The sequence below is a fragment of the Geotrypetes seraphini genome, chromosome 1, assembly GCF_902459505.1.
Source record: "Geotrypetes seraphini chromosome 1, aGeoSer1.1, whole genome shotgun sequence".
Taxonomy (NCBI): domain Eukaryota; kingdom Metazoa; phylum Chordata; class Amphibia; order Gymnophiona; family Dermophiidae; genus Geotrypetes; species Geotrypetes seraphini.
In genome coordinates this window covers 76,229,226-76,253,976 of record NC_047084.1, presented here as the reverse complement: position 1 = coordinate 76,253,976, position 24,751 = coordinate 76,229,226, and the positions used below count along the sequence as shown (strand labels likewise).

Here is a 24,751-nt window from a genome sequence, read left to right as displayed (position 1 = left end):
ATTTTCCTATGGACATCGGAGCTTTTACTGCTGCAGCCGGCGATAAAAAAAACACTTAACGCGGCTTCATAAAAGGGGGGATTAGTGTTGTGGAATAAAGTATACAAAATTCAGTTTGTACTTTTCATAATTTACAAGCATAAAGGATATTTAGAATCCTTATTCAATTATGTTAATGTCCAAGTAATGATATGATGATTTTGGACTCTCTTCATCTTTTATGTTCTGCTCATTTGCTTTGTTTACAACCAACTGGAAACTGAATAAACCTTTGTTTCTTTGTATTCTGTTTTATAGTGGCAGCATGGAGCCAGCATTTCACAGGGGAGACCTTTTGTTCCTTACAAATTTCGAGGAAGACCCTATCAGAGTTGGGGAAATTGTAGTCTTCAAAGTGGAAGGGAGAGATATTCCAATAGTTCACAGAGTTATCAAAGTTCATGAAAAGTAAATGATTTATATTCATTTATTGGTACCTGTCTTCTATGTAGTATTTTCTGTTATTACTTCTGGCTAAGTAAAGTAGACGTGCTTTGCTCTAAAATAGTTAACTGTCATTTAAAAGAAAATTAACTAGTTGGGTTGGTTGGAAGGTAGAAAAAGATGCAGATTAAATAATTACTAAGTAGAGAATGACACAGGGACTGTTTCCCATAGCTAATCCACGGGAACTGGGGGGGGGGGAGGAAATCAGCCCTTTGCCGCAGGTACAAGAACAAGGCTTTTCATCACCCCACGGAGTGGTAAATGGACTTGTCCCCATAATGGATCTGCCGCGAGTCGCCTCCCTTCCCACCTCTCTTGGCCAGCAGCCCCTTCCTCGCCATCGCAGGTCCAGGAGCCCCCCTCATGAATCCAGCATCTTCCTTCCATTCCTCCCTCCCTTTTGTGGGCCCAATAGCCTCCCTCCTTCTCTCCCTCACTCGTTCCTGATTGGGGTCAAAACCGGCAAAAAAAAACCCCTGTGACTCACCTGGCTTGGCTTCTTTGCTCCTCTCAGGGCAGACCTACCAGCCTCTTACAAGCTTTGTGGAAGAGGATGCAACATCGCACGCAGGGCTGCTCCCAGACCTTCTTCCAGCCAAGTCCCTCCTTCCAATATAGCTTCTGGGATCTTGATTGTGAGGGAAGAGGGGTGGATCCTTGACTACAAGATTGTTTTTTATTAATGGTTTTATTTGCATGGGGCAGCAGCTGTTATACCTGTAGGTAGTGTGTCTGCATTTAAGGTCACCTGTTGAAGGCTCTTGAGGTGACATTAAGTACAGCTGCACTATTGGCAGTCATACAGCTACTATGGGCTAGATTCACTAACCTTCCAATCTATGTCCGATCATTGGGCGATTGGAGGCAGGCCGACCGATTCACCAACCATCTGCATGCAAATGGCTCACCCCCAACTGATTGCACGGATCGGAGGCACACCCCCAACCGATTGCACGGATCGCTAGAGCCCTGACAGTAGTGACAGGAGAAGCAGCCTCCTGTCACTGCTGTCAGGGCTTCTGCCAGCTTTTTAAATTTTTTTAATCAGGCAGATATTTTGTGTGTTTTACACACGCAAAATATCAGCCAGATTTAAAAAAAATTAAACCTCTCCTCCCTCTCCTGACAAGTGCCCCTTCCCCCCTCCCTCCCCGAACCAAAAAATCTGACACCGCTTTTAAAATTATGGCAGGAGGTTTCCCACACCCTCCTGCCATCGCTACTATTTTCCCCACCCCCAAAAACAAATGGCAGGAGGGATGCCGATGCCCTCCTGCCACTCAAGGGATGCCCCCTCCGGGTTCCCGGCCGGACCCACCTCCATCTCCGTACCTTTAAAAATGTTGGGAGCAGGAGGGGTGCCCAGTCCCTCCTGCTCCTTAGGCCTCCAGTGATCTGATCTTCAGGAGCAGTTGCTCCTTAGGCCTCCAGTGATCTGATCTTCAGGAGCAGGAGGAAGCGCAAAGTCCTGCTGCTTTGCCGGCTGCGACGCAATACCGGCCTTAGGTCATGCCCCAGTGCATCATGTGATACACAGGGAGGGGCCTAAGGCCCTGATTGGCTGGGGTGCCCTGGGCTTCTTAGCCAACCAGGAACTTCCTTAGGGAGGAGTCTAAGGAAGTCCCTGATTGGCCATAAATATTGTATTTTTTTATATATTCGCTAAAAGCATTGCGAGCCCATGGTTTTAAAGGGCAGGAGAGTCGGCCAGGATAGAAGCGACTGGTCTACAGCAGTCGCTCCTTTTCTGATCGGTAAGCCCAATCGATTTTGTAGAAATTGTTTAGTGAATCGCTGCCTTCCAAAATTTGCATGCCATTTCCCTCATTTGCATGCGCTGATCGGATCGGGTGCTGATCGGATCAGGAGGAAGGTTAGTGAATCGGGTCAGGGAACAATCGGGTCGCAAAGGGGTTGCAAACCGATCGGTACATGATCGGTTTGCTTAGTGAATCTAGCCCTATGTGGTAACATACTGTGCAATTGCTGAAGAGCAGCCACGCTCAATTTCTGCCTTGATCCTACCACAAGCTGCAGTAAACACTTGCATGTTACACAGGCCAACAACAACAAAAAAAAAATCTTGCTACCTTGGGTTTTTGACCTGTTCCTGGGGTTTGGGGTGCTGATTCAGAAAATTTCATTGGATAGACCGCATCAGCTCTAGTTTCTTCAATATGGTTATTAGATAGTAAATATGCCTTTGGGATTGTAGAGTCAAACATGAACATTGGGCAAAAAAAAAATTGTCTCCGAGGGAATATATGATGGTTGGAAGACAAAATGTAATCAGTGAACCTTTGGTAGCATGAGAGAGAATCATACTGCCACCACTACATATAAAGCTAGGTCTGATGAAACAATTTGTAAAGATTTTGAATAAAGATGGTTCATGCATTGATTCATAGCGCATATGTTACCTGGACTTACCATGGAAAAACTGAAGGCAGGAATTTTCGATGGTCCACAGATCAGACAACTTATAAATGACCCACATTTCATAGAATCAATGAATGAAATAGAATCATGTGCCTGTTCTTGTGAAAAACTTTCTTGGCAACAAGAAGGCAGACAATTACACACAATTAGTAGAGAAAGTAGAGAATATGGTCTTTCATTTCAACAGGCTTGGCTATAACTTGAGTGTTAAAGTCCATTATCTGCACAGTCACTTAGAGTTAGATTCACTAAACTCAACGATCGTGTCCCGACCAGTTTGCGAGCATTTCCTTATTCCCAACCCGATTTACTAACCTGGCCGATCAATCTCCCACCCGATCCTATTCACACATGCAAATGAGAGGAAATGGCATGGATAAGTAGGAAGGCAGCAATTCACTAAGCAGAAGAAGAAACATCGATTGGGGTTGCCGATCCGAAATGAAGTGACTGCTGAGGACCAGTCACTACTGTCCTGCTCTCTGCCGCCCTGAAATCCCAGTATCAAGGTTACAAAACAACCAGTGAAGGTCCAGCAAACCCTGCCCTGCCTGCCTGTTCTTCTCTCCTCACTCCCTCCCTCCCCTCTCTGGTAATGGCAGGGCTTCCTCTCCCTTCTCCTTGGACTCAGAGCAGTGGCATCTGCAGGGAGAGGGTGAAAGCGAGCAGGTCCCCAGGAAAGTGACTTTGGCTGCCAGAGTTATGGGGAGCTAAAGCGAAAGAAGACAGCACCAAAAGCTCTACCTCCCCATGATCCATTGCGAGCCCGTGGTTTTAACCCGCAGGTTTAAAGCATGTTCTGATTCCTTTTAAATATGTCCACTCGTAGGGCCAGCAACAAACTGCAGCCACTCCTCCCCCTTTGACCTCGCTTGTGCTAAGAGCTTGCACACCTACATCGCATCTACAACCAACAAGGATGATCTGTGCATGCCTCTCGATCGCTGCTAAAACCCTAGCCTCAAAATAAGGAGGGATGCCTAAATAAAGCGTCCTGAGAACCCTTGACAAAGCCACTTAGTGGTGAAACGGGTCCTGTCGGGGCAGGCCAGAAACTCTGCATAAGAAAGATAAGTGATGATTTCTCACTGTTGAAACAATTAAAAAGTGAAAAATAATAAAGTATTAAGTACAGTAAGATTTTAATTGAGCACTAGGAGGAGGTGGAAATAAGGGTCAATGATTGAGACTCATTTTGGTGCCTCAAATGTTAGACCTGTTTTTGGGTATATTTGACCCGCTGATTCCAAAAAATGATACCAGTGAAAATCACCTTTCAGTCTTGATATCACACATTTGTGTTTTAAATCAAGCGGGTTTCTGAGACCCTTTGTACTCCTTTCTCATGTTAGATACTCTTTTGTGAGATTTTTTTGTACCTGTGAATTGTTTCCAGTTAATCCTACTTTCATCTTCCCTGCCTTGTCATTGTCCTGACAGATCCCACTCTTGGAAGTCTTACAAAAGGAGCTTCTTGTGTGTCAAATGACTGGAAAGTTTGTATCATAAACTTGTGCTTTTGGTATAATTTGTAATATGTTTTCTTCATGCTTAAAAGATATTAATTTAAACACTACATTAAAATATCCTTATTTTTAATGGGTGAGCAGAGTGAAGAGTGGTATATGGCACATGTTCTGTACCTCAAAAACTAAAGCTGATAGGAGAAAACTGGTGCCATTTTTTTGGAATCTGCAGGTCAAATATACCCAGAAACAGATCTAACATTTGAGGCACCAAAGTGAGTGTTGGCCAGTGTTTGTGCACATTAAAAGCTGTGATAAGTGCTCACTGCACTTATGCCCCTGTGTGTATGATGGTTGATGCTTCCTTCCCTTAATGGCTGCAAAATCTACCTCTGCAGCATCACAAACCCCAGCTGGCCCAAAGAACAGAAACCAGGCTTGAGATTTGAACCAAGTCTCCCACATAGTAATGCACCTAGTGGCCACTAAAATCATCAAGTAGCCCAATTTCTTTCCCTTAATTCAAGCACTCCCTCTCCCCCCTTTTTTCCTTCTCGTCTCCCTCCCCTCCCTCTCTAAGAGGGTTCAAATTATTGCTGTTTGTCCTGTACTCATCTGACTCTTGTGCATGTTTTTTGTATTGTTGGTATCTGCTCTTCACTAGTGCAAACAGTGTAAGAGATTCACACAGGGCAGGATTAATTTGTCAAGGGCCCCTAGGCACACAAAGTCTACTGGGCCCCCTACCCCACCCCGCCCCCTACGTCATTCCTGTTTCAGAGAAGATGGGAAGCTGGCGCTCGCAGTGTTAGGGCCCCCCCACCTAGGTTCAGTTCGCTATAACACTACACACGTTGGCTTCCCTTCTCATTACGTCATGAGGGGGAGGGAGAAGGGAAGCCAGTGTGTGCAGTGTTAGGGACCCCCGCATGGGTACAGTTCACCGGCTTCCCGTCTCCTCAGGCCTGGATTTAGTTCGCTTGCGCGCGGTGGGCAAGAGGACAGCGAGGGAGTAGAAGGGAGGGAAGCTGACCTCACCAGGCAGTCGGGGGCCCCCTGCCCTGTTTGCTCCGCCCCTAACGCCGGCCCTGGGCCTCCCTGATTTTTTTTGGCCCGAGGTACATGCCTACTGGGCCTACCCTTTAATCTGGCCCTGGGTACATAGGGACTGCTCGCAAAGATTTATGTGTCTGTAGACTCCTTAATCAAGTTATAGTAATATTTTTCACCAACAAATTTCTAGATTGTTCCAAAAGTGAAAGTTGGTATCATTGCCCAGGTTTGCACAATTTGTTTAACTTAGGTTAGAATACAGAAGTCTCAAAATCTGAACTGATGTAAACATGATCTCTAATAAGGCTGTAGAAAATATAACTTACTCTGTTAATAACTGATTTTGAAATGCACTGTTAACAAATTTCTGTTTGTGCTTGTGCTTTCTTTCAGAGAGAATGGGGATGTTAAATTTCTGACCAAAGGAGATAATAATGACGTTGATGATCGTGGATTATACAAAGATGGTCAAAACTGGCTAGAAAAGAAGGATGTTGTAGGGAGAGCCAGAGGGTAAGAGTGGATCAGCTTTAATTTTGTAGTCATAAGAACATAAGAATAGCCTTACTGGGTCAGACCAATGATCCATCTAGCCCAGTATCCTTTCTTTACAGTGGCAAATACAGGTCACAAGTACCTGGTAAAAACCCAAATAGTAGCAACATTTCATTCTATTGATCTAGGGCAAGCAGTGGCTTCCCCAATGTCTGTCTCAATAGCATACTATGGACTTTTCCTCCAGGAACTTGTCCAAACCTTTTTTTAAAACCAGCTACGTTAACCACTCTTACCACATCTTCTGGCAAGCAAGACAACTTCATCCAACTAACCCCCTCCCTTTCTTCCAACCCCTACCATCTCTTTGCCACCCTGAACTCCCTTCTAAAGCGCTCCCCCAACCCCTCCATCTCTTTCTCCCCAGATGTTGACTTCCATGGTAAGGTTCACAAGATCACCCTTGAATTCACTGCAAAGATACATCCTTCTCCCTTTTCCATCATCTACTCTCCTGACCTTCAAGCTCACACCATCCCTTCTACTTTCACTAAAACAACTCAGGAAGCACATGCACATCCTCCCCTTGCCTGGTCCTACCCTCTTGACTCTCCTTCAACTACCATCGACTTTTCTTCCTTCTCTGAAATCACAGAGGAAGAAACTGCATTTCTGTCCTCAGCCAAGCTTACTACATGCCTCACCGACCCTATTCCCACCAATCTACTTGATTCCATCTCACATACGGTTATCCCTCCCATCTGGCATATCCAAGGCCCTGCAGAATGATGTTAAGATTCCAAGAAGGGAAAAGAAAATGCAAGGGAGGTCACAAACAAAATGCTTCTCCCCAAAACCTGGACATAGTGGGATGAGCAGTAAGTCCACTAGCGCCTCTGCATGCTTTAAAACATGAAAGGCCCGCATCCTGAACTGTAGGGGAGGCCACTGCTAAACCTGTTTCTGGACCCACCTGAAGAAAAACCAGCCAAAATCAGCCAAAGCATTGTAATTATTTATTTTAGTGCTAAATTGGAGTGGTTTCATTCCTCAGACTTTCTGCATCTTACGATCAAAGTTTCAATCCCTTTTGCACATAAGTTTTCTATAACATTTGTTCTCAAGCCAGTTCAGGAGTACAATCTAGCCACTCTGGTTTTCAGAATATCCATAATGATTAATCACCCCCCCTAACTGTATCCCCTACCATAACATCCTCTTTGTCTTATCTGTTTAGACTGTAAGCTCTTTTGAGCAGGGACTGTCTTGTTCGTGACTGTACAGCGCTGCGTACGTCTGGTAGCGCTCTAGAAAAAGTAGTAGTAGTATGAATATTCATGAGAGAGCTTGGCACGTAATGCCTGCATTTCATACAAATCTATCTCATATATACATCATGGATATCCTGAAAACTAAGACTAGGAGGAACTCCCAAGACTGGCTTGAGAAATACTGTGTGTAATTCCAGGAGCAAAGTACCTGAAAGACCAAGCTTCGCTCAGAGAAGTAGAGTAGTGAGCTGTAGGGGAGGCGGGAGCAGTAGATAGAGACAGTGCCTTAGCAACCTTCAGTCTTGCTTTTCCCTGCAGCTAGTTGTGTAGCTAAATTTCCTTACAAATGTCTGACTAACGCACTGGAGGGAGAGACGGGAGCAGTAGCTACAGAAACAGTGCCTTATAAACTTTCAGTCCTGTTTTACCCTGCATTCTATTGGGTGGCTAAGTTTCCTTAGCAATGCCTGACCAATAGATTGCAAGGGGAGGCGGGAGCATTAGCTACAGAGACACTGACTTAGCAACCTTTTGTCCTGCTTTTCCCTGTAGCCTATTGGGTGGCTAAGCTTCCTTAGACCAATGGATTGCAGGGGGGGGGAGAGCAGTAGCTACAGAGACTGCCTTATCAATCTTCTGTCCTGTTCTTCCTTGTAGCCTATTGGCTGACTGAGCTTCCTTAGGAATGTCCAACCAATAGGCTGTAGTTATCTTTATATCACTTTCCATGACTCCCCCAGCATGCACTATCTTCCCTCTGCCTCTCACAGAGACAGTGCCTAGCATCATTCAGTCCTGCTTTTTCCTGCAGCCTCTTGGCTTAGGAATGTTTGACCAATGGGCTGCAGGGTTAGGTGAGAGCAGTAGTTAAAAGGACATTGCCTTTATGCTTTTTTAGCAATGTCTGACAAATGGAATGTACAGGGAGGTGTGAGCAGTACCTACAGAGACACTGCCTTAACAACCTTCACTCCTCATTTTCCCTGCAGCCTTTTAGCTGGCTAAGCTTACGTAAGAATGTCTGACCATTGTGCTACAGGGGAAGGCAGGAGCAGTAGCTACAGAGACTGCCTTAGCAACCTTCAGTCCTGCTTTTCCTTGTAGCTTATTGACTGACTAATCTTTCTTAGGAATGTCTGACCAATGGGTTGCAGGGGAAGGCGGGATCAGTAGCTACAGAGATATTGCCTTTAAGCTTCTTTAGCAATGTCTGACAAATGGACTGTACAGAGAGGTGTGAGCAGTAGCTACAGAGACACTGCCTTAGCAACCTTCAATCATTTTCCCTGCAGCCTATTGGCTGGCTAAGCTTCCTTAGAAATGTCTGACCAATGGGCCGCAGTTATCTTTGTATCATTTTCCATGTCTCCCCCAGCTTGCATTAAGTTCAGCTGTATTTTCCCTTTTACATTCCATATGGAACTGAAAGGGACTATGGCTGAACTGCTTCAACTAATAGCCAATCTGTCGATCAAATTGGGAAAGATTCCAGAAGACTGAAAGGTGGGGAATGTTACGCCGATCTTACGCCTTCAAAAAAGGTTCGAGAGGGTGAGTCTGACCTCGGTACCTGGAAAGATGGTAGAGGTGCTGATAAAGGACCGCATCATTGATCACCTTGACGGACACGGTCTGATGAGGACCAGCCAGCACGGTTACAGCAAAGGCAGATCTTGTTTGACGAACTTTATGCACTTTTTCGAGGGAGTAAACATGCAGATAGACAAGGGCGATCCGGTCGACATTGTATATTTGGATTTTCAGAAGGCGTTCAACAAGGTTCCACATGAACGACTACTTCGGAAAATTGTGAGCCATGGAATCGAGGGTGAAATACTCACGTGGATTAAAAACTGGCTGAAGCATAGAAAACAGAGAGTGGGAGTAAATGAACAATACTCGGACTGGAAGAGCATCACCAGTGGGGTGTTGCAGGGCTCCGTGCTTGGACCAGTGCTCTTCAACATCTTTATAAACGATCTGGACATTGGTACAACGAGTGAGGTGATTAAATTTGCTGACGATACAAAATTATTCAGAGTAATGAAGACACAAGGGGATTGTGAAGATCTGCAACCTGACATAATCAAGCTTGAGAAATGGGCATCAACATGGCAAATGAGGTTCAACGTGGATAAGTGTAAAGTGACAAAAATCTCATGCACGAATACAGGATGTCCGGGGTGATACTTGGAGAGACCTCCCAGGAAAGAGAATTGGGAGTTCTGATCGACAAGTTGATGAAGCTGTCTGCGCAATGTACGGCAGCGGCGAAAAGGGCGAACAGAATGCTAGGAATGATAAAGAAGGGAGTCATGAACAGATCAGAGAAGGTTATTATGCCGCTGTACAGGGCCATGGTGCACCCTCACCTGGAGTACTGCGTCCAGCACTGGTTGCCATACTACTCGAAAGGGTCCAGAGAAGAATGACTAAAATGGTTAAGGGGCTGGAGGAGTTGCCGTACAGTGAGAGATTGGAGAAACTGGAGACTGAGAGGGGACATGATCGAAACATTCAAAATACTGAAGGGAATAGACTTAGCAGATAAAAACAGATTGTTCACCCTCTCCAAGGTAGGGAGAACGAGAGGGCACTCTCTAAAAGTTGAAAGGGGATAGATTCCATACAAACGTAAGGAAGTTCTTCTTCACCCAGAGAGTGGTAGAAAACTGGAACACTCTTCCGGAGTCTGTTATAGGGGAAAACACCCTCCAGGGATTCAAGATAAAGCTGGAAAAGTTCCTGCTAAACTGGAATGTACGCAGGTGAGGCTGGACTCATTTAGAGCACTAGGGGCTGCCGTGTGAGCGTACTGCTGGGCATGATGGATCACTGGTCTGACCCAGCAGCGGCAATTCTTATATTATCTCTTCCCTATGCCTCTCACAGACACAGAGCTTTAGCAACCTTCAGCCCTACTTTTCCTTGTATCTTATTGACTGGCTAATCTTTCTTAGGAATGTCTAACCAATGGGCTGCAGGAGAAGGCGGGATTAGTAGCTACAGAGATACTGCCTTTAAGCTTCTTTAGCAATGTCTGACAAATGGACTGTATAGGGAGGTGTGAGCAGTAGCTATAGAGACACAGTCTTAGCAACTTTCACTCCTCATTTTCCATGTAGCCTTTTGGCTGGCTAAGTTTACGTAGGAATGTCTGACCAATGAGCTACAGGAGAAGGCGGGAGCAGTAGCTACAGAGACAGTGCCTTAGCAACCTTCAGTCCTGCTTTTCCCTGTAGCCTATTGGCTAGCTAAGTTTCTAAGCTTTGCTAGGAATGTTTCACCAATGGGCTGCAGGGGGAGATGGGAACATCAGGAAAATCCCCCAAATGGATTTTGCCAAACTCTAGACCTAGCTAAATCGCTTTCTCGTACCCGAAAACCCTAGATTCACCCCATTTCATGAAAATCCTTAAGGCTATTTTCAAGATAAATTTTTCCTGCATAACCTACAAACATACAATTATTGCTCACTTTATAGTATAGGATACAGTATTCTGAAGAGCCCATTGATACTTTGTTGTTGATGTTTTGGGGTTTTGTTTTTTTACTCCTTATTGGTTCCATTCTTCTTTATTTCACCAGGGCTATGACCTGCAGGATTCTTTTCATTTGTACCATTTTTATGCAGCTTTTCGAGATTTTGTGCTTCTGGTAGGCTGTTACAAATTAGCCATTTGCCGTGCATGTGGACTTGCAGCTTTGGCAGGATATGCTAGTCGAAATTGAAATATGCCTATTTAATATTGTCAAATTCAGTTTGCCTCATCTCATTATACTCTCTATTTAAAAAGCAAAAAGTTATTTAGTCCCTGGACCTCAGATTTCTTAGCTCTCTGGCTCACTTTAAGATTCACACTTCATCTTGTAAGCAGGAAACTCTTTCTAAGATATACAGGGATGATTTTTCTTTTCCCACCTAAATACTAATGTTTTTTGTACTCTGCCCATATCTAAGGAAGATGCTTTCAAAATTTATTGGAGCAGGGAGCATTTGTATCAGTAAGCTTATCTGAAAGTCAGCTTTTCAGTTCAGTCATATCGCTTAGTGCCAGCTGCTCATGGATCTTCCAGGTCACTTACCCTGTCTTCTGCGTTTGACTGAAACTGTCCAATTTTTCATTTAAATTACTAATTTGAGTCTGATAGCCTTGAGTTCATAGCTGTTTGCTGGCTCAAATTTGATGTCCTTCATGTAGTGCCAGTTCTTCAATCTGCTTGTTAGAAGAAGTAGCTGGCACTGGACCAAGAGAAATCTTATGTGAGTACATTGTTACTTTTATCTTCAGGATCTGTGACCTTACTGGACTCTGTGTAATTATCTGTAATTTGAAGATATCTCAATCTGACTCATATGGTAGAGTTTTATATCTCATATTGCTACGGACTCTTAAGTTCTTTTCAATAGATGTGCTCATAGACACTTGATGGTTGATCAGCTGGCAGTGCTCAGGAGCATTATTCCCAGAAATTCAGTATGGGCTATGTCTGGGCTCTGACATTTAAATTTTCAAGTTTACGGAGCTGGCAAAACTATAACTAGTTAAGTGCTATTTTAAGGCACATATAGATAGGACTGACTTTTATGTAGTCCTGGTTACGCTATTTCCTTGGCCAGTTAAGTGCTGAATATTGCCACTAAACCAGCCAAGTACTGACTCCATTTCTGAAGCTCCCCCAAAATAACCAGTTCCAGTGCAAAAAGCACATGAGTTCTAAACCTGTGGGTAGTGCATCTTCACCTGCGAAGGATGCAGAAGGTATCATCTTACATTTTCAACTCTGCCTCCCTGCATCACTGGGCACTGTCCTCTCCACAGTGTTTTCCTTGTGCAAGCGTGTGTTTTCCTTATGCTCTGCTTAATATTTATTATTTTGGGGCATTAATCAAAGTTTTTTTGAGGATTTGGGTGCTTTAGAGCTCCCCAGTAGTTCTGGGTCAGCTATGGGCCTCCGCGTTTGCGGATTGCCGGACTTGATGGACCGAAGGTCTGATCCGGAGATGGCGGTTCTTATGTTCTTATGCTGGGAAAAGCTGCAGACTCAGGTTTCTGAAGTCTCTAGCTGGGTGGACCACCCTTGCTGCAGAGCACCTGTCTGGCCAGCCTGCCCTAACAGTTGGATTGGCTCAAGGTTCGGTCCCTTGGAATCTGTTCACCTGGTTTTCTTCAAAGTACATGGAGTGGAGCAGGACCAGGCAGGAACGCGAAAAGCTTGTGCCTTCCTCATATTCCGCTCTGACGCTGCCATGAGAGCTCGGGAGTCAGCAGAGGGAAGGGCAGGAGACAGAAAGCTCCTGCCATACAGCACTGGATGGCAGGATTTAAAAAGGTACGGGGGTATTCGCTCCATAAGACGCACCCTTATTTCCACCCACTTTTTTGGGGGGAAAAAGTGTGTCTTATGGAGCAAAAAATATGGTAATCTCCTTTTCTTGCAGTTGTAGTACAAAAAATAAGAATTCAAAGAGTAGCCCTCCCCCAGGACTACCTGGTGGTCTAGTAGTATATTCAGGGCAGGAGCGATGCTCCAGTCTTGGCAGCCATTTTGAGAGAAAAGTCAAAATAAGCAGGAGTAACTGGGGATTGACCTTTCATTTTATGAATGCTTGTTAATTTAAACATGCCATTTTGACCTATTCATAATTTTATTTTTCATCAAAAAGTAAAAAATACATAGTAAACACAAAACAAGTAAAAAAAAAAAAAAAAAAGCACACAAATTAAAATGAGCCAGCACTAAAAAAAAATCAACGGTCAAAAAAATATAAGGTTCTTTTTACTAAAGTGCGCTAGCATTTTTAGCACATGTTAACCATGCGCTAAATGAAAAATACTAACACAAGCTCTATGGAGGTGTTAGCATTGCCCTAAAACCGCTAGCGCACCTTAGTAAAAGGATCCCATAGTGAAAATATAACTGTAAAATAAAGTGTCAAAGAGAACACCAAAAAGCATGTCACAACAAACTAAAATTCAGAATTGTATGCAATGCCTCTCAGATAGTCAACCAAATTCTGATTCTCAAAATCTTGCACAATACATTTGATCATTGCTGAAATTGCAGCATATTTTTTATTTCTTGTATTGACAGGATTTCAAAATTATGAAGACTGTGCTGATGTTTCAGGCAGTTGATGAACTGGTATATATTTGGAGAATGGGTACCATGTGTCTCTTGAAAGCTGCAGTGCCATATCATTGTTTGTTTGATGCTGATCATTTAATGTTCATTGATACATGTTCCAAAGTTGAACTGGAAGCTGTGGTGCTTGATGTCCCCTGCAATTCATTTGGCCAATACAGGTGTCTTCAAAGCAATTTGCTATTGGTATCACTTCTTGAGGAAAGTTGGGAACTTCCTGCAATTCTTCAAATGATTGCACAACAGTCTCAGGCGGGACAAAGGCAAGGGCTGGTATCATGTGGATCCAACAGGCAAATTTGTGATCGCCTTCATGTTGCACTTTCAGTCCTTCATTTTGAACTCTACATCAAAGTGCCTGTGATAGGTGGAAGAAGCAACCTGTGTTCTCGGTACTGGGGAAGACAATATCTGGATTGCAGCTTGTTCAAAATCTGTCATCAGTTTTTGTGGCTGGAGTCCTGGCTGCATGTTCTTCAGCTCTTTTAGCGAACCACTCTTCGCTTCATGCCAACAAATAGAGATTGTCTCTTGTTCCAAAAATCAGCATAAGGTTGTGTTCATTTCCTGAATAAAAATAAAAAAGAATACAAGAATAAAATCAGATATTTGAACTGATCTCCTGGAACTCCTAGGGGACAACAAGTTCATCAATGGTTTGAGGCAGCCTTAGCATGCCCCAAGTCATCTTGCTGATCGAATCGTTCTCTTCAATAAATCTTTTCTTGACAGAAGCACTCCAACATTGGGATGGGCCCCTGAAACAACTTCTGTAAGTATCTGCTGTGGTGTCTCCTGTATTGTCTTTGTCCTGGCAGTTACTTCATTGATGAGTCGGTCTGCTTCAGGTCTTTCTGCCTATGCTGCATGGTTGTGGGGATTGACGACATTCATAATGTCGCATTTGATTCCTCTGGTCCAAACATGCCCCTTGCAAGTCAACCGTTTTTCACATACCCAGATGGCATGGACATCATCAGCTATTCATTTAGAAAACAGGTAGATATGTTTCTTATGGACAAGCTTCTTTTTCCCAGTTTAGAGAGAACTGAATTCATAGGTAAATGAAATTAATTGTTGTAGATGTTGAATGATTTGCTGTGACGCTGAACCTCTTTATATAGCATTTCAGGTGAACAAACACTCACAAAACGAGAGGTCAGTTTTAGGTCAGCAAACACAGGTTACAATGGCATATTCAAATGAACAAACACTTTCAAATGGGAGGTTGATGCTGGGTCAAGTGAGAAAAGATTACAGCGGCATATTCAGATGAACAAAGACTTGCAGAGAGAGTGTTAATGCTAGGTCAGTAAACACAGGTTAAAATGGCTTATTCAAATGAACATTTTCAAATGGGAAGTTGATGCTGGGTCAAGTGAACAGCACCAGCCTCCCATTTGAAAGTTAATGTTAATTTGAATATGCCAGTGTAACCTATGAACAAAAAGTTATGATTTTTTAGTCCTGGTTCATTTTGATTTGTGTGCTTCTCTTGTTTTGACTTTTTACTTAATTGTTTTGTGTTTACTGTGTATATTTTACTTTTATGATTTTTTTTTTACTTGATTTTAGACTTTTTGATGAAAAAATATAATTTAATTCTGTCCTTATTATGAATGTGTCAAAAATACTGCAATATAGCAAAAGATTTGAAATGTGCACAATGGAAAAAAAGTGGTGTAGCCATAACAATTTAGTTGAGTGGCATATTCAGTCGCTTATTCAAATGAGCAAGGCCAGCAAAAATGGTAATGATGATAATGCTTAATGATTATGATAATCCGCTTAGAACTATTGCAAGATTTGGCAGACTATCAAATTTTATTAAACATAAACATATTGCAATTTAATACTGCAGTGAATGTTGGGGGTGAAAGACCCCAGGAGTGAAAATTGTGAAATGTGTAGGGATGAAAATTCCGGGGGAGAAATATACCTGGGGCAAAACTTCATATAACCCAAATTTTCAGCTTCCATCAGCCAAAACAAAACATGACTGAAAAAAATAACCTTTCAGCGAAAACTGAAGCTGGGCAGAAATGGATTTTGGGTAGTATCAGTGACGGAACCAAAACTAAAACCGGAATTTGGTTGGCCTCTACCTTACAAAGTTTTATAACACTAACGTAGTCCTGCACATTCATTCTAAGTTTCTTCATATTAGAGAATGACACAGTGACAAAATTCATCACCGTCCCCGTCCCCGCGGATAACCGCGGGAAACCAGGAAGCGGAGACTTAGAGGAGACATGATAGAAACCTTCAAGATCCTGAAGGGTATAGAAAAAGTAGACAGGGATAGATTTTTCAGATTATGGGGAACCACAAGTACAAGGGGGCACTCGGAAAAATTGAAAGGAGACAGGTTTAAAACAAATGCTAGAAAGTTCTTTTTCACCCAGAGGGTGGTGGACACATGGAACGCGCTTCCGGAGGCTGTGATAGGCCGGAGCACGTTACAAGGCTTCAAAGAAGGTTTGGATAGGTTCCTAGAGGATAAAGGAATTGAGGGGTACAGATAAGAGTAGCAGTAGGTTATAGGGATAGTCTGAGACCATTGCTCAGGCAATGGGCCTGATGGGCCACCACGGGAGCGGACCGCTGGGCGAGATGGACCTCTGGTCTGCCTCAGCGGAGGCAACTTCTTATGTTCTTATGTTCCATCTTCATGTCATTCTTTAAGGAGAGAGGGAAGAATCCGAGTATGAATGGCCACAACCACTGACCCGCAAGCTTTGCTTTGAAGAATGCTGGTGTAGAAGGACTGAGGTTGAAATAGACACTAGAAAATGATATGGGATTATTTCCCGCGGTTATCCAGGAACGGTGATGAATTTTGTCACCATGTCATTCTCTACTTCATATGGTAATGTCAGAATTCCATTTTAACCATAAGTCATTCTACTAACATTTTTTTCCAAAACTTCATACCCACAAAGGTGATATGCACTAGCCTGCAAGAGAGCTTTGATTTTCTATCTTCAGCAAACTAAAGTCCATAGAAAATCCTTCCAGCTTTTTGTTTCTTTTGAAGCAAATCACGATGGGGGCTGCCTATCAGCAAACACACTCTTTCAAATTGGCTGCATTTTCTTTACTTTTGCCCAGGCTGAGCTGACTCTGAAGGATTGGGTCACAGCTCATAACATTATAGTTATAACTGCATCAGTTCCACTTGAGATCAGCTGCCATAGAAGAAATTTGCAGAGCTGCAAACTGAACTTTGTTACATACATTTATATCCTATTACAGTTTGGAACAAGACTTCTGACACGACAGTCTGTTTGTTCAGATGGTCCTTCCTGAATCTCATTTGTGATGTAGAATACAAATCTACATTTCTAGGTCCATTTATTTCCTGTTCAGACTCCCTGCCAATAAATAAATAAAATGTTCCAAGTATTTGCTTGCTAGTTATTGCTGTGCATTACCGTATTTTCGCGGATATAACGCACACCCGTGTAAAACGCGCACACGGGTATAGCGCGCAGAAATCACGATGATATGTACAAAAACTTTTGTATACCGCGCTCACGGGTATACCGCGCATGATGCCCGACGCTCCTTTCACCCCCCCTGACTTCCGTGCACTGCCCTGACTTTCCGTGCGCTGTCCCGACTCTCCGTTCACCCCCCTGACTTCCGTGCACTGCCCTGACTTTCCGTGCGCTGTCCCAACTCTCCGTTCACCCCCCTGACTTTCCGTGCACTGTCCCCCCTTGAAGTCCTGTCCCCCCTTGAAGGTCTGTCCCCATCCTGAAAGCCTGATGCCCCCCCGACGTCCGATACATTCCCCCCCCCCCCCGGCAGGACCACTCGCACCCCCACCCCGAAGGACCGCCGACTCCCCAACAATATCGGGCCAGGAGGGAGCCCAAACCCTCCTGGCCACGGCGACCCCCTAACCCCACCCTGCACTACATTACGGGCAGGAGGGATCCCAGGCCCTCCTGCCCTCGACGCAAACCCCCTCCCCCCAACGACCACCCCCCCCCAAGAACCTCCGCCCGTCCCCCAGCCGACCCGCGACCCCCCCGGCCGACCCCCACGACACCCCCACCCGCCTTCCCCGTACCTTTGTGTAGTTGGGCCAGAAGGGAGCCCAAACCCTCCTGGCCACGGCGACCCCCTAACCCCACCCCGCACTACATTACGGGCAGGAGGGATCCCAGGCCCTCCTGCCCTCGACGCAAACCCCCCCCCCCCCCCCAACGCCCGCCCCCCCCCAAGAACCCCCGACCGCCCCCCCAGCCGACCCGCGACCCCCCTGGCCGACCCCCCCACCCCCCTTCCCCGTACCTTTGGTAGTTGGCCGGACAGACGGGAGCCAAACCCGCCTGTCCGGCAGGCAGCCAACGAAGGAATGAGGCCGGATTGGCCCATCCGTCCTAAAGCTCCGCCTACTGGTGGGGCCTAAGGCGCGTGGGCCAATCAGAATAGGCCCTGGAGCCTTAGGTCCCACCTGGGGGCGCGGCCTGAGGCACATGGTCGGGTTGGGCCCATGTGCCTCAGGCCGCGCCCCCAGGTGGGACCTAAGGCTCCAGGGCCTATTCTGATTGGCCCACGCGCCTTAGGCCCCACCAGTAGGCGGAGCTTTAGGACGGATGGGCCAATCCGGCCTCATTCCTTCGTTGGCTGCCTGCCGGACAGGCGGGTTTGGCTCCCGTCTGTCCGGCCAACTACCAAAGGTACGGGGAAGGGGGGTGGGGGGGTCGTGGGGGTCGGCCAGGGGGGTCGCGGGTCGGCTGGGGGGGCGGTCGGAGGTTCTTGGGGGGGGCGGTCGTTGGGGGGGAGGGGGGTTTGCGTCGAGGGCAGGAGGGCCTGGGATCCCTCCTGCCCGTAATGTAGTGCGGGGTGGGGTTAGGGGGTCGCCGTGGCCAGGAGGGTTTGGGCTCCCTTCTGGCCCGATATTGTCGGGAAGTCGGCGGTCCTTCGGGGTGGGGGTGCGAGTGGTCCTGCCGGGGGGGGATGTATCGGACGTCGGGGAGTCGGCCGGGCAAGAGGGCTTGGGCTCCCTCTTGCTCCGATCGTGGATGCGGGTGCGGGTGGGAGCGCGTGCGAGCGGTCGTTCGGGATGGGGGTGCGAGCGGTCCTGCTGGGGGGGTGAATCGGGCGTCGGGCGGGGTGGGAACTATGTTTAAAAATTTTTGTATACCGCGCTCAGGCATATAACGCGCGGGGGGTATGCGCGGTAGGTAAAAACGCGTATAACGCGCGCGTTATATCCGCGAAAATACGGTAATCCTTGCCTGTTGCAAGGTCTGTTGCATTATCACTTTTTGTTGTTGATGAAGGTAGTTTATAGCTAGGGAGTCCCACTTGTAAGACTACAGCATGCTTGTCTTTAGAAAATTGAGTTACTTGTAGCAGTTCTGTAAGAATATATGGAGGGTCATTTTCAAAAGAATGTCTGAGTCAGAATTGGGAGATCCTGCTCATAACATCCAAAAAGACATCTGTCTCACAGCCATTTTTGAACAGGGAAAATGTCCAAAATGAGCAGCCATTTTCCAAACTGAAACATCCAGAATATGAACACCCAAAAAAGCAAGCAGAAAAACATCTAAGTACCTATTTTACTTATAATTTTAATGTACCCTATTGTCTATTTTTCTGTAAACCGCTTAGAATCCTAACGGAGTTTAGCGGTATATAAGAAATAAATTACATTACATTACATCTAATATAATTTGTATAAAAATGACCACACCGATACTGTATCCCTGCAGAGCAGAAGGGCAACCTAGTGGTCAGTGCTATGGACTTCCCATCTTAATTCCGTTATATGGAATTGTGAGCCCTCCAGGATAGATAAAAATGCACTGTACCAATCGGTACGCCACTACAATATCCATCATGCTTAAAGGTGTTGAAAACCCCATAAGGCACTATGTAAGAATTAGGCCCCTTTCAGGAAACATACCATATATACTGTATTTTTTGCTCCATAAGAGGCACTTTTTTCCCCCAAAAGTGGGTGGAAATAAGGATGCGTCTTATGGAGCAAATACCCCCCGCACCATTTTTTTTTTTTTTAACCCTGCACCTTTCTTTAATTGCTGGCAGTCCAGCGCTCCTTATGGAGTGACTACCCCACCACACCTTTTTTGATCCCCTCCCGCACCTTTCTTTAATTGCTGGCGGTCCAGCGCCCGTCTCCACCCCTTCCTTCTCAGAGGCGGGGCTGCGATGGTGTCCCGCCTTCCAATTGGTGGCGGGCAGACAGAGGGGGTTGGTGTTTGTAGGTACGCAGTCGCTATGGAGATGAAGTGGCGCAACATTTGTTTTCTGCGGCGCTTTGTTTTCCTTGTAGGCTGCGCTCCAGACTCGCAGCCTGTTTGCACCGAGGAAGCAGCAAGGCTCTGAGCAGCACAATCAGCCCTGGTTGAGGCTGAGAAGACTCAGTGGCCATGGCTCCACCTAGGCTGACTTCATCTCTCAACTGCTGCTACTTTGCGTGCACAGCATTGCACATGAACCCGCAGGAGACAGAGCCCATGACAGACACGCAGGACAGGAGATCACAGAGGCCCACAAGAGAAGAGGCGCTGGACCACCGGCAATTCGCTTGCAGGGAATTCCGAACCAAATTTTTTTCTTGGATTTTCCTCCTCTACACGTAGGTGCATCTTATGGTCAGGTACGTCTTATAGAGAGAGAAAAATACGGTACTTGAATATAAGTCAATCTGAATATAAGTTGAGACCCCCATTTCTCCCCCCAAAAAGGAGGAAAAATGTTTGACCTGAATATAAGTTGGGCGGCTTAATATTCAAGTGCCTTGCCAGGCACTGCACCTAGCACTCTTCCCTCCCCTGTCAGGCACTGCACCCAGCCCCCTTTCTGCCAGGCACTGCACCCAGCCCCCTTCCCTCCCAACCCCTGTCAGCTCTGCACCCTCTGTAGAGAGCAAAAACTGCAACCTAAGTAATCATCCGGTACTTATTATGATTAAATCCCTTTGCTGCTTAAAGATGTGCATGCTGTGCCCTCTTCCCTTGAAGAGATTAAGCAAGAGCCTAGATGTCTGTTCACCAAGTGAAAACTTATAGTTTGATCATCTGCAGGAAATCACACAAGGTTGAGGGTTAGCACAGGAGGTATTAAGCAATATGGGTGTAAACAGAGAAATTTCAACTTGAGGTAGGTCACAGTGTCCTTGAGGATAAAAAAAAAACAAAGTAGGGGTAGCAAAGCCAGATGACCACGAGTTATATAATACACCAAGCTTAACCTTTGTGCTCTTTCCCATGACCAAAGACAGGCCAGATGGTTCAGATGATTAGGTCTGTCTCTCCTGCAAAGTAATATGTTTTGCAATGATGATTAAAGGCAATGTGATCTATGACACATGTGATTGATGATTTGTTGATTGACAGCTGTTCATAAAATCATGCTTTGAATCGCAATAAAAGGCACGGGCCGAGAGGAGTTCTTCGAGACAATACCAGGGAAAGCTACTTTTAGCTGTCCTACTGAGTGTCTCCCAGAAGCTTCTGTTCCCCGTGTGTATGCTCCTTTCTTTTGTGTGTGTGTGAAGTGCTGTTTTCTCCCTTGGCAGTTGAGCTCGAGTCCCACTAAGGACTTAGGGTTGTTGCCTGTTACTTGGTATTTCTTTGCACCACAGTGTCTTATAAATTCAGGTGTAGTAGATACTTTCATGTTCTAGGGGGGCTCACATATTTGTACAGAAGTAAAAGAATTAAAGTGGGAGTTACACCTGGGTCCCATTGTTAGGTCCGTTACACTGACCACTAGGCTACTCCTTACACTTGCTTGCTGCTTTCTTTGCTTCAGGCATTATGGCCATTCCCGTTATAGAGCCAGGTATCCACTGTCATTTTCACTTCTTGGGGGGCGGGGGAGGGGGGTGAGGAGATGCCATTATTTTCTGTCTTGACACTATTGCCTTCCGTATTCTTTGAACTCTTAGCCATGGTTCTGTCCATTCACTCCCACCTTGTCTTTCCTTCTCTTTGGAACCCGTCTTCACTGCTATGTATCTGGACAAAGTTTAAATATAACTACTCCCACTTTTTCAGCTACCATCGCTAAAGTTGTTACTTGTCTGTCTGTGTTCTTTGATTCACTTAGCTTCATAAGAACATAAGAATTGCCATCTCCGGATCAAGTCCGGTGATCTGTACACGCGGAGGCCCCACCAGGTGTACCCTGGCCTAGTTTTAGTCCCCATATCACCGTATGCTTCTCAAGGGAGATGTGCATTTAACTTACCCTTACCCGTATCACTCTGTGCCACTCTTAAGGAGATGTGCATCTAGTTTACCCTTAAATCCTAGAACGATGGATTCGGCAATTACTTCCTCTGGGAGAGCATTCCAGGTGTCCACCACTCACTGCGTGAAACAGAACTTCCTGATATTCGTCCTGGACCTGTTCCCCCCTCAGCTTCAGTTTATGTCTTTTTGTCCGTGTCACATCGGACATTGTAAATAACTGCTTCCCCTGCTCTATTTTGTCGAATTCTTTCAGTATTTTGAAAGTCTCGATCAGATCTTCTCGCAGTCTCCTCTTCTCAAGGGAGAACAACACCAGTCTCCTAAGTCGTTCCTTTCCTTTCACTAGAAGCTCTCACTATGATTTATAGGATTCCTTTAATAAATTTTAAAATTGATCTGATTTTGGAAGTGCAGCTCAGTTTATCTTGTGTTTCCTTTTTCTCTCCTGTTCAGGTTTTTACCTTATGTTGGGATGGTTACTATTGTGATGAATGATTATCCAAAATTTAAGGTAAGTAATTCCTTTTTTTTCCCCTCAGATTGGTAGTCATTATAGTTTGTAGCAAAAATTACATAGAGGCTGCTGGTACTTAATCTATTTTTCCATAGACCTTTGACACCCAGGTCAGCTGGGGCTAGGGATACTGCAGAGGCAGTGTTCACATCTCCTGGGGTAGGTAGGAGGGAGCCATAGTCATCACTGAGATTGACACCTGGTAGCTGAATTTGGAGCCTATGATACAATGTTTGGAAGGTGCTGTGTTGCTTGGCTTCCAGCCTGTGGACCATTCAGATCAATATTTAAAGCCAGTTAATCAGGTAAGAGAGCCTCTTGCTCAGTTAATTGGCACTGAGCAGTCCCCAAGGGGAATATTCAGCAGGTGTAGTATTGGATTAGAACATAAGAATTGCCATACTGTGACATTCTGATAGCACCACTGAATATCCCTTCTAACCACTACAGTGGAAACCAACTATTGTGAGGGCGGTCCAGGGGCGAAGTTGGTAAGAACGTAAGAATTGCCATACTGGGATAGAATGAAGGTCCATCATCCCCAACATCCTGATTCCAACAGTGGCCAGCCCAGGTCCCAAGTACCTAGCTAGATCCCAAGTAGTAAAACAGATTTTAATCTGCTTATCCTAGGAATAAGCAGTGGATTTCCCAAAGCCCTCTCAATAATGGCCTATGGACTTCTCTTTTAGGAACTTATCCAAACTTTTTTTAAACCCTGCTAAGCTAACTGATTTCCTGGATACATAACCAGTTAGCTTGACCAAAGAGGGCTTCATAAACAGCAGTCCTGTCTTCAGACAGTTTAACATAACCTGTTAAGAGCTGAATATTGGCACTTACCCGGTTAAGTGCTGACTGCCTCACATATCTGGCTGTTTAATGCCGGTGCCCAGACATGGTCTGGCACTGAATATCTAGGCATAATTTGGGCAATGACACTATTGAAAACATTGTCCACCATGGATTGAATATTATCCCCATTGTTACTACCATGTTTCCCCGAAAATAGGACAGTGTCTTATATTAATTTTTGGTCTAAAACACGCACTAGGGCTTATTTTCGGGGTAGGTCATATTTTTTTCATGTACAATGATCAGCTCTCCCTTCTTCTCCTTCACCCCAATTCTTCCTCTTTCCTTTATCTCCCCCACATGTGCAGCATATTTCCTTCCCCTCTCACCTATCCCCTTGTGCCTTCCCTCTGCAGCATCTTTCTGTCCCTCCCATCCCTTGTGCAGCAGAACCCTTGCCCAGCTTCTATCCCGCCCTTCTGTGCATCTGCAGCAGAACCCTTGAACAGCCCTCCCCCCCACCGCCGCTGCGCAGCCAAACCCCCGCTGACCATCCCATCGTTCCATCTCCCATCTGAACCCTGCCCACAGAGCAGCGTCAGCAGCACTCTAAATAGGCTGCTTTGTGGCCTTCTCCTGCCGAGGCCTTCCATGCGCTGCGTTGCTGATGACATCATCAGTGATGCGGCAGAGGGAATGGCCCAGCAGGAGAAGGCTGCGAAGCAGTCTGTTTAGAGTGCTGCCGATGCTGCTCTGTGAAGGAAGGTAGTAGGTCAGAGGGTCGGTGGGGTTCAGATGGGAGGGAGAGATGGAAAGATGGGAGAGTCAGCGGGGGGTTCGGCTGCACAGTGTGGGGAGGGGGGGGGAAGCGCTGCTGCCGGCGAATCCAGGGACTAGGGCTTATTTTTGCAGTAGGGCTTATATATTATTTTGACTCACTGCTTTACAAAATTCTTATTTACTAATTATTTCCTATTGGAAGGTGTTGCAATCTCATTTAAGCAAAGTATTATTTACTTGCCTCAAGTTCCAAATGATGTTTTTAAGATGAGAAAGAATATTTACATTTGTGTTCTCTCCACAGTATGCTGTTTTGGCAATAATGGGTGCTTTTGTATTACTGAAACGGGAGTCATGAAATGAGAAGAAATAGTTGACGCTGGATTCAGATGGATTTTATGGAAATGGTTAATATATTTGATCTTGCTCCCTTAATAAAATAATATTGAAAAAGATTGATATTTGTTCTTGGCCAATATGTGTTCTTTTGGAGTTGAAATGCAGTTATCCATGTTTTTGGTTTATTTTTCAACCTTTTTATTGCATTGTGGTCCAGTTGTTTTTGGTTTGTTATGAAGTTGTCCTGTTCAGACTGATGAAAATAGATGTAATCGTGTTACACAGAAATACTGTTTGGATTTAATAAATTATAGACTTATTTTTTAATTTGGCCTTATTCATAGGCACTTTCACTTTTGTCTCTTTTTATATATAGTTCTTAGGAATAAAAAGTTCTGCTTTTTTTAATGAGGTAATATTGTAAAGGGATTTTTTTTACATGTAAAGGGAATTTTACACACACAAAAGGGTTTTTATAACATTATCCCAGGGTTATGCGGGGGAAATTGTGCAGTGACAAGGTGGCACATACTTTTTACATGACCTACATGTAGTTGTGTTCCATGGTGGAGTTAGAACAGAGCGCAAATAGAATCACTGTAGTTTATAAAATATGCATACATGTTCGCTTCTTCAGTCAAGCTGTGATTTCTGCCAGTTTATCTCCAGTATTTTATAAAGACACGTGGAGGGGCATTTTCAATAGGACATCTAAGTCTGAGT

General features: G+C 45.1%; 1 protein-coding gene across 2 annotated transcripts in view; it reads left to right on the top strand.

Annotated features, from left to right (window-relative positions):
* The window catches only part of SEC11C (SEC11 homolog C, signal peptidase complex subunit), a 46,165-nt gene extending 21,810 nt beyond the window's left edge, over nt 1-24,355 (top strand). Inside the window, exons 3-6 of one of the 2 annotated variants that reach the window (XM_033933559.1) lie at nt 298-447; nt 5,838-5,957; nt 22,054-22,111; nt 23,994-24,355. In XM_033933559.1, coding sequence (XP_033789450.1) covers nt 298-447; nt 5,838-5,957; nt 22,054-22,111; nt 23,994-24,047 — 382 coding nt within the window. In that variant the 3' untranslated portion in view covers nt 24,048-24,355. The remainder of the gene's footprint in view (nt 1-297; nt 448-5,837; nt 5,958-22,053; nt 22,112-23,993) is intronic. The other variant, XM_033933566.1, reaches the window with a different exon arrangement.
* Nucleotides 24,356-24,751: the final 396 nt, after the last annotated feature.